General features: G+C 31.9%; 1 protein-coding gene across 3 annotated transcripts in view; it reads right to left on the reverse strand.

The window, feature by feature from the left end:
- LOC125062718 (gamma-aminobutyric acid receptor subunit beta-like) overlaps positions 1 to 10,489 on the reverse strand; it is a 30,884-nt gene extending 20,395 nt beyond the window's left edge. For all 3 annotated transcript variants that reach the window (XM_047668805.1, XM_047668804.1, XM_047668806.1), the window contains exon 1: positions 10,355 to 10,489. In XM_047668805.1, the coding sequence (XP_047524761.1) occupies positions 10,355 to 10,431 (77 nt within the window). In that variant the 5' untranslated portion in view covers positions 10,432 to 10,489. The remainder of the gene's footprint in view (positions 1 to 10,354) is intronic.
- Between the last annotated feature and the right edge of the window lie 593 nt (positions 10,490 to 11,082).

Raw genomic sequence — 11,082 nt, forward strand, 5'->3', positions numbered from 1 at the left:
TCCTAGGATAATTACAGTGTATACAGAGCTTGTGGGTGCGGTCAAGGCTGGCGCCACCCACTCTATACAAGTGAAGTAATTGGCAACATTACGTACTAGCCTTCGCCCGAGATTTCGGCTTCAAATATGTGTTAAATTGCGCAGTTTACGCTCGCAAACTCAATGGTGTCGAACCAAACTGTTATTACTCCAGTGTAAAACCAACTAGGGGAATATAAAATGCAGTATTTACAATTCATTTGTGATTTTCAAAAAATCTAAAATTCATCTGTTAATGTCTCTTTACAGCGTAAGTCCTATTTAATAGAAAGTGACTTCACGGAAAAAGACTGAAGAAATAAAAACAATAAGTTATACAGGTTTTAACAAAAGTTTTAAATTGAATTTGACGTGTTTTAGTTTCGTGACTGCAATTATATTAATAATAGCGCGCTTACTCAAATTTATCTAACAAATTTCACATGTCACAGTTTATATGACACAATCAATCATTCATAATACAAGTGCATTTTTAGAATTGAATTGAATAACGAAACCCAACATTATTGTAACAGAGTATTATACAATTATGTCAGTCAATCTTGCATAAAATATTCACACACTAGAAAATTGCATACCAATTTGTAAGAACATTGATAGCTGCCTTCATTTTCTGTAATAATCTTGATGATAGCTTATTTGTATAATATCAAGGCTAATGTTATGAAAAATGCACATTTTCTCGCATCGATTTTTTAATGTCCGTTATTTAATATGAGTTTTGTATTGTGTTGAATTGTATATATTCATTTCAGGTTTAGCTTAATAGATTTTTTTTGACAAATCAATGTTGTTATTATAATACAGATATTTCGAATACTTCGCAATATAACAGTTTTTAGTCACTTCATATACTTTCTTCTCTTTTCATATTTAAATATAACAAATACAATTCAGTCTACTTATTCCTTTTTGCTTGTTTATTATAATAATAAAATAATTACTTGACAAAAATTCACATCTGGATAACGGAAATCCATCAACGTTTCAATAAAATTCCTCACTGTTTGAAAATCCAGTTATTGGCTGAAAATCTCAAATATTTATACGAATATTGGTAATATTTCGGTGTTGAGGCTATTCCAGTTAAAACGGATGAAACGACTTAATTTTTATTTACACTTGACGTGGGAATATTTTATTCCAGTTACGACGAATTCGTTAATTCCTCTATTTTTTGTAGATAAAGATTTTATTTACATTTTATTTATTATATTATTGATTTTATTTATATGACGACTCATTGGTCTAGTGCTTAGTAGCGAATCCATGGGTCCCGGGTTCGATCCCCGGCTGAGACGAACATCGATGTGATGAGCATTTGGTGTAGTGCTTAGGTCTTGGGTGTTTAAATATGTATTTATGTGTCTATCTATCTATAATATGTATGTATATCCGTATGCCTAGTACCCATAACACAAGCTTCACCAGCTTATCATGGGACTAGGTCAATTGGTGTGAATTGTCGTAAAAAAAAATTACATAGTTATATCTACATAATTATTACAGTTGCACACAAATCGTGCATCGTTTAAATAATTGTATAATATTAGAAATTTAACAGTTTTTGCTTGTTGAAGGTCTGCTCTAGCTATTTGCATACACGAATACATTTTTGAGGTCAGACCGACACGCGAATCCACACTTTATTTGGGAACAAAATAGGCGAGGCCATTGTACATATCGTGTATTATATAACTATGCATGTATAAGTAATGTATTCAATAGTAAAATGTAATCAATTGCTTATGGATATAAAATCAAATAAACTTCTATTGGAAAATAAATTCTTGAGTATTTATTTTCTAATGTTATCATTTTATATTTTTACTTTTACTGCTTGTGTGAAGTTGGCGCTGAAGGATGCTTTCGCTTCCCGGAAAATATGTATCGGTATAAAGGCATACGACACAAAGAGCAAAAGTAGCCCATTTTGATATGATATCTTATGATAATGAAAATATTTAATTAAAACGAAATGAATTTGGGCTAAAGGGAACGTGATACATTGCGCTAATTATATAATTCTTAATTTTATTAATTATAAAATTTTCACCATTGTCAATTTATTTCTGTGTGTTTTAATGAAAAATTTTCTTTATAATAACGGTTGGTTACCACAGTTTCCTGACTATTTTCTCCTTTCGGAAAATCCTTTACCCATTATCGGAGCACAGTCAGGGATTGTCAGGCTGAAAATGGTAACTTTAACCACTATACTAACACCGCTTTATATCTATAAACTTCCACAGCAGTAAACGTAGATCATAAACTTTGTATTTTGAGGCATTGTTCATGGCTGGCAGTATTTCGATAGTAAAGTTCGTCGTTCGCGGAAGCTGTCACCTCCAGGCTCTCTAATTGTGTCAACCAGACGCTTGCCAAGATGTCTAAGCGCCTGCGCAATTTTGCTTTGATACGAAATACCGTGCTAACAAAGGAATTTCACGAAACCTTACCCTTATACGGTGTTACTACTATTTTATTTGAAAATTTCATATGTTTTAGTATAACATATTTCGTATTTTTAAGTAGGTAGTTGTTAAATATTTCTAAATGAAAAATAATATCTAAATCCTTTTATAATTTTTTTTGATTAGGACGATTTTACTTAAAAGGTTTATAAGAGACCTTAGAGAAGGGCTAATCAGTTTTGCGAATTGTTAACTTATTTGATGGGTACTTTAAGTTTGAAGAGGTATTAATGTGTAGGGTAGACATGATAATATGTTCAGCAATTGTTTTACTGTTCTGTGAGCAGAGTTGGTCTAGTGGCTTAAGCGTGCGACTCTCATCCCTGAGGTCGTAGGTTCGATCCCTGGCTCACCAATGGACTTTCTTTCTATGTGCGCATTTAACATTCGTTCTAACTGTGAAGGAACACGTCATGGTGAGGAAACCGACATGTCGTAGACCCAAAAAGTCGACGGCGTGTGTCAGGCACAGGAGTATGCACAAGTATACTTGCCTATTAGATTTTAAAATGATCATGAAACTGATTCAAAAATCTGAGGCCCAGACCTAAAGAGGTTGTAGCGCCACTGATTTTTTAATTGTTTTACTTATAACTTCTAACAAGGTATAAGATGACCAGATTTGAGTTTGAAACTTTGAGCATATTTTGCTTTTTAAAGTTACCATCCCCGTACTATAGAGCCCGGAGATCAAACTGGCTTCCACCGACTATCTCATAAATTTTATTTTTATAAACTGTAATGTATTTTAAAGAGGTTATCTATCTAATTTAATGTAAAAGAACGAAATTTGGCTCTCAGGATAGTTGGCAAACGAACTATAAGATAAAAGATTTGGTGCATTCGATGCTATGCGGAGGAAAACTTTAATAGATTAACCTAAATATAGAAGATTTTTTTATTCTGCTATTAGGCAATTTGAGACTTGGTTTGGAGTATCAAAGCTGTGTGATATCGAATTCAATTGGTAATTTATTATTAATTTACTTAATTTTGTTGGTACATAAATAAAACTTAATGAATTTTGTTGTGTAATATCATTTTAGTAATATTACTGGATAAAGTTTATTGACAACCTAGGTTAACATTCTCTTGTATACATATTACTACAGGTAAGACTTTTTATAGCTAATTAATGTATATGTCACCGTAAAATTGTAAACACCGTTAGAGTGTAGTACAATCTACCGAAAAATAATACGTTAAATTGTAAGCAGTAAGCTGAGGTTCACAATCTTTCGACAGTTTATAATCTCGCGAGATAGATTACAATCTAACGCTGTTTACAATTTTACGTTAACATATACAAATGGAGATGGACTTATTTGTCTATCCTGTGGTTTCACAAAGGTTTATATAATATGTTTAAATTTGATATATTGAGCAGTGTTTGCCTAGTGGCAGCGTGCGACTCTCATCCCTGAGGTCGTTGGTTCGATCCCGGCTGTTCACTGTTCTGCTGTACTTTATGTGCACATTTAACATTTGCTCGAACGGTGAAGGAACACATCGTACCGAACCGACATGTCGTAGACCCAAAAAGTTGACGGCGTGTGTCAGGCACAGGAGACTGATCACCTACTTGCCTATTAGATTGACAAATGATCATGAAACAGATACAGAAGTCTGAGGCCCAGACCTGAAAAGGTTGTAGCGGCACTGATTTATTTTATTTTTTTGAGATATTATTTAAAAGCTAGGTGTAATAATTATAATGTACTTTTATCGTATTAATTAGTTAATATTGGTCTATGTATTAAAACAAATGATTTATTACTTTATTAGAAAATAGCAAATAGGTTAGTCGATATCACAGGAGACCGAAGAGCTGGCAGCTACCTCGGACAAAGAATTAGTCTAGCTGTTCAAAAGGGGAACGCTGCCAGTATCTTCAGACCTTGCCAAATGTTATGGTATTATATTTTTTAAGGTTATTAAGTATTTCTTTTATATTCTGTAATTTGGATTATCTTTATTGTTCTTTAAGTGATATTTTTTCACCGTATTAGTGTTACACTAAAATGGTGGAAATACTTTTAATAAGCTGTAAAACTCCAAATTTATGCCCAATTTTCTCGACCACTAGAACTATTTCATATAGAATTTTTCACGAAAAGTTTGAAATTGAACGTGTTTGTGAAATAAACACAATTAGTGGTTGAAGGTTAGCTGCCGGAGGGTTGAAATGTGTGCCACGAATACAATTTCCTTTTGATTTTAATTATTCGGAGGCAATCAGCGCGGGGCAGATGTATTACCGATACCAATTTCAACCGTTTAAACTCGTAACCTATAAAGGTGAAATGTTTTTTAGTTATAAAGCATGTTTAAGTAAAAACTGCTTATGGTAAATGTGTTAAAATTTATGCGATATCTTAAAATTTGAGAACATATTTTGTTTTTTTTGTAAAACATGTTAATGAATAAAATAAACAAGATTAAGATTTTTATTTGGAAGGCAGAACTCATTTATCAAATAAGGTTTAAACACTATTGAATTATGCCCCATAAATTCGGCAAAAGGGTAAGGACTGACAAACATCATACTGTTACCATGTTAGACAAAAACCCTTTTTTATTTATATATTTTGTGAGTATATTCAATGTCTAAAACATTGAATGATTGTCATAGATAGAAAGGCAATAGCAATTCCAAAGTTTTTAATGACAGAGATTCAAAGCGCTATTGTAAAAGATTGACCTAACAAGAAAATACGATTAGCCTAAAAAAAATATAACAAGAATATTACGAGCAAATTCCATTTCCAATCATTTTCTTATTATTCTGATAAAAGCAATATTAACTTATTATAAAAAACTTTCCAATAATGAAAGAAAATACGCCAGAGCTTTATGAGATTTTAATAAAGTTCTTACTTAAAACGACCGCACAAAACAAACCATAAAAAAAGTTAGAATATTATTCGAACTGGAAAATACTGAATGAAGTGTGAATTAAATTTTCTCCGATAATTACCCAGCATCCAGCATACGAGACGTGAATAATTAAATCTTCTTAATGCACAATTCATTATTTCCCGATCACAGATTTTCCCGTAAGCTAGATTCAGGCAATATTTATAAAAATACGAGATTTTAATACGTATTTTAAAAATGCTAAGCCTCCGCGATGATTAATGACGTTTCTTAATAGTTTCGTTTAAACGTTTTATTACAAAAATGGCCGCGCCCCACTTACGTTGCAAGGTAATAGTAAAACATAGTGTTGACTCTAATATTTAAATGTATGTTTCAAGATTTATTAGTCGAACGGTGACCATAGCTTACTTTGTCATTTGGTTTTTGCCAAGTCATGTTATTTTCTACATTTAGGTTTGTTACCGCGAAGACTTATAAAATTGGCTCCTCATATTCTTCTTCTCTTTTACCTTTAAGAACGTGGGTTAACCAGACCTGAGTGAACTAGTCAGGAACGTTGAAAAATCGCACCAATGTTTTTTTAAACATGTTCATTATCTGTTTGATTGTATGTGTTATGTGTGAAGTTAGAATTCAGTATAATGATGTATTTATGTTAGGATAAGTGTACACACTGCCTAGGGGTATAGGTGAAAATTTATTTTTCCTTTTCAGGCAATAAATTCAGTTTACTTTTTGCTTTACACTCTCTCGAACTTGTAGACTAAACAATTCGTTTCGAAAAACGGTAAAGAACATTAAACGTTATTGAGTAAGTATTTGATGAATTTCTAAATTGGATCTCATAGTTTTTTGTAGATAAAAAGGTTTTAGAGTTTTAATTATAAATCAGACACTTGGGTTCGGACCGTTTGACTGAAAACTAATGACCCTCATGCTTCAAGCCTGCGCTTGTCAAGCACACTCTTCAGGTAATAAATGGATGCATTCCACTTTGCTATTCGAGAGACATTTTACCTGTGAAATAGTAGAAGCATTTGTAAAATATTCGACGGTGTACACAAAAAAGAAATGAGCGAAGGATAATTTTTGTTTTCTGTGAGGTTTTTAGGTAGTATTCTTATAGGAGACGGGAAATATTTGTGTCTGTAATGAATAATGATTATGGCCAATATCTTTGTATAATAATAAATAAGGAAACTGGAGGGGGCAGTAGTATAAAGTATAATTAAATCTTACTTGGAGTCAAAGCATGTAGCTACAAATTTTGAACAATGCCCTTTCTTATATTTCCGTCAGACAGTTCCAATTCGCAGAGGTTTTTGGTATTTTAAATAATAAAATAACAGTGTAGTATTCTGATAATTTCGACATTTGAGTTTTACACTGCGCTGCGATTGTGAACGTTTGTGATGGCCAAACTAATTTAAACTATCTTAATCAGTAACTTTCGGCTCGCAATTCTGGTCAAAATCAGGTAGGAAAATATAAATATTTTGGACATTGTTTTCAAACCAAATATGCGTAGATTGATACGTTTATTTGCATTATAGAGATTTAATATTTTTTCTACTGTAAATCTACGCTCTCCATTTATATCAATCATTTGTTAGCAACCAAATATTTACTCCCTATAAACTTAATTGACGTCATGAATGGTATCAATAGCTAAATATTACATTTACTTTTAATAGTTATTTTATTTTTTCTGTTTGTTTATTTCATAAATACGACCAAGTCAGTGTTAATGAAGCAAAGCAAGATATACATCAACTGTCAGTGATAGCCAGAACACAAGATAGATTATGTCATCCATTCGTGCTTTTATTAATAATTACTTTGGAGTCTTGGCAAGGCTTACTTAGTCGGGTACTACTACTAAGCCTAGACATATTCGGTGGTGGGCTGATCAATTTTAAAAAGCATTGATAATGCTATCTAATACCTAATCCGCATTGTAAAGCAAAAAATACTAGTGAAATCAAAAATTGGAAAGGTTAAATTTCAATGTTTTGTAATATTAATGTTCACCAATACCATGTATTTTAGAAGTAAAAATTTATTAATTATGATTTGGTGAGCTTTCATAAATAAATAAAGCTTTTAGAATTATCGAGCAAAATAGTAAAATACCAAACAGCTTAAAGTCGAAACTATTACTGAGCAGACGAAATGTTTTAAAAAGACTAAAATTTAATATGAGGATTGCATTTGTAGCATGTATTGTATTCCATTGCATAGAAATTAAAAATAGCTCGCTGAATTTTCAAAAGCTCTAAATAGTATTCTTTTATTTCACTGAGGTAAAGAAAGGTTCACTTTTCATTCTACATAAAAATATGTCACAATTAACACGTGTCTTATACGAAGCTTCTTATCTCTATAGCCACAAAGATACCAGAGATTATAGAGGACATTAAACATTATTTAATAGCACAAACACGCCTGTGTAATAGCGCACTATATCTACATACGCATATTGATACATGCTTCTCTCCCTGAAGCACTCTCGTACGTGAGAATATATCCGGGGAAAGCCGATTCCACAATTCCCTCAAGCGTGGAATTGAGTGCCTCGCAAGCAAGCTATCGAAGTATGTATGATGTTATTTAATAATTTAAATTTTAATAACTTTTGGTTGTATAAGTTATTATAATTCTAGTTATATTGGCCTAGTGGCTTCAGCTCAACCGTCCGAGATGGTAGGTTCGAAGCCTGGCTGTGCACCATTTTATGTAGGTGATGGAAAACATCGTGAGGAAACCGGCACCTCAGACCGAAAAGTCGACGGCGTCGATGGCTGTTCACTAACTGATTAATGATCCACAGAACAGAGAAAAATGTATAATTTTTAAATACCGTTTAATAAATATTATTGCTTTATATATGTATGTGTTATATAAGCCAAACTCGGTCTTATTTAAAAAATATCTTCAATCCCTTTCAAGTATAAAGACTTGAAATGAAACCTTTTCCAGCTTTTCTATCTTTTATATCTTGTTTATTTAGTAAAGTAGGTTCTTTCAGAACGCCGTAAGGAGATCATATAAACAATTTTCCACGCTAGAAAATTCTATTAATATTAAAGGGATAGAGGCTTTAACGGGAAATTCTGAGCGATATTGTAAAGCTCTTAGCGTAAAGCTTAGTTGTTCAGATCAAAGAGCTACACTAATTGTATTCTTTTAATACATTTAGTAATTAGCTTAAGGTTTTTGCGGTATGTTGAAAAGATATAACAGTTAAATGATGATAAAAAGCGTTGTTCGGGGGTGCAACTTTTAATGCTAAGGTTGGAATCCCAGCTTTCCCGTACATTGTTCTTACTATGCGCATTTAATACTTGCTGGTATGGTGAAGAATCGCCAAAAATCTGGCTAATGGTATTGCGAAATTGTATTTAAAAATAGATGCAGAAATGTTAACTCCCCTATAAGTTAATAATCGTGTAACTAAGCTTATCATATAATATGCAATAGAGAAATTTATTATATAATAGCCTGTCCTCAAGCGTATTACGGTATTGTTTACTATAATGGCGGTGATCTAAAAATAATTTACATCGCTCTATTAATATTTTCGATAAGTCAGTGATAAAATATTTTAGCTTTTAACTTATTTTAATGGAGATTTTGAGAAAGGATTTTTCTTCAGAAAATAATTGGTAAGGTCTAAAATAATATTTAAAATTCGGCCAAAATACTATAAATATGGTTACGTAAAATCTATAATAACGGTCCAGTTATGTATATACAATTTGGTTGTATGTATATACAATTTTCTACCACCTACATAGTAATAATAAAAATAATTAGAATTAATAAAAAAGAAAATTAAAACAAATTTAAAAAGTTTGTTACCTTTTACGCTAATATCAATATATGTAAAAGAGAAAATATATATTTATATAAATCGTCATGTTCCTATTGATTAAGATAGTAAAATGTTTCTGTACAATTGTTTTTAATTATTATTATGTACAGCGTATGTATTATAAATAAAACTTCATACAGGCATCATAGTTTTAAAAAAATACCTGTGTGTCACAAGAAACTATGGAAATAAATGTTTTTACATACATAATATTTTTTTAAATTGTAAAATAATATTATGCTGAAATAAATAATATTTAATTTTATTTAAATTATGATTGTATTATTCAAATTACAACTTCAAATTTAATAGTTAGGAATATAAAGGTAGACTAGAAATCCCCAAGTTATGCGTGTTTAAATATTTAATCTAAAAATAGAGGAATAAAAGAATGTACCTTATTTCGTAGATAAAAATGGTAATTATATTTATTTCTGTGATATTTCAAATTTCCTTAGTACGTATTAAAATGGTGCATGTGTCATTCTTAAAGTGAATTAAATGAACAGTAAAGGTATTATTTCTATTTAAAATTGAGATCAATGTACTTAAAATTTTAAGAAAGCGTTCGTTGTATTTAAAGTATGTATGTATATGCAACGAAGTGTTAATAAATAAAATAAATAAAATAAAGTGTATGCCCAAATCTTTGTCGAATCAATAAATTCAACTACACGTTACACCTACACCAATTCATATACCTTATTTTAAATCACATATCAGAAAAATATAGAAGTATTTTTCATGTAAATAAATTCCAAACATACGTGTTTAAATTTAATGCATTTCGGAAGGCGTAAACTTTGCAAGTTGTAAACTACATATCAAAGTGCAACTACCAATCATGTTCGAGAGACTCGCGCAACATTGCACTTCCCGCTAAGTTTAACTTTCGCTGGGAAAAGTTTTTAAAACATTAAAAACTAAGGTAAAAGTAGTATAACACTGTTTAACTATTAAACATATTATGGTCCCAAAGCAACTTTTGGCAACTTTTAAAAGTTTTCGAAAAAAATGAAGTTCTTCAGAAAGTTGCGTAGTGTTTGAATCTACTACTAAAAAAAATATTTTCGCGCTCAGTACTCACTCGACTGGACTGGCATGTGGCAGCACAGCGATCGCGAACGCTAAGTAAAGCGCTTCGCTACGCCAGCGTGCGCTCATTTCGCGTATTGTTTAACCATTTACGGCAGCCCGGACACTCTACAGCCGTCGAGGTTCCTCGGCGGAATGGCACTGGGGTTCGGAATCCGACACTGCTTACAGAATGTTTTCTATCGATCCATGCGTGACCCGAACAGCGCCTGTATCCCCCCAATATCGACCATAGCGCCACCATACGCCGACGCGTACTCAACTCTATATTACGCTTAAAAAAACCGTCGCATTAAAACTTCACGTGCGCGAAAAAGCATCGCTCATATTTTTCAGAAAAAAAAAAATTACGCCTCCGACGTGCACTACGAGTATTAGACTGATCTGTCATCCAAGCCCGTGTGGACAAAAAAATTCAGTCGTGACGTTATCCAATTTAAGCCAAAAATAAGGGATTATCAGTCAAGTTGATCTGACAAAATGTAATCGAGTATTTACATTTATACACAGATATAAAAGCATTCTGTTTAAAATTTAATACATAAGAATGAATCACTTAATTACATTTCAATTAATGTTGACACGTATGTTACATGTGCGAGTTGTTCATATTGCTGTTTGTTTATTAAGCTTCTGCTGTTTGTAAACGGATTCTAGGAAATGCTGCTGTGAGTACAATTTGTTTAAAAAGTACAACATTCCAACTGTGAATGAAATGAT

The sequence above is a fragment of the Pieris napi genome, chromosome Z (genome assembly GCF_905475465.1).
Source record: "Pieris napi chromosome Z, ilPieNapi1.2, whole genome shotgun sequence".
NCBI classification, from domain to species: Eukaryota; Metazoa; Arthropoda; class Insecta; order Lepidoptera; family Pieridae; genus Pieris; species Pieris napi.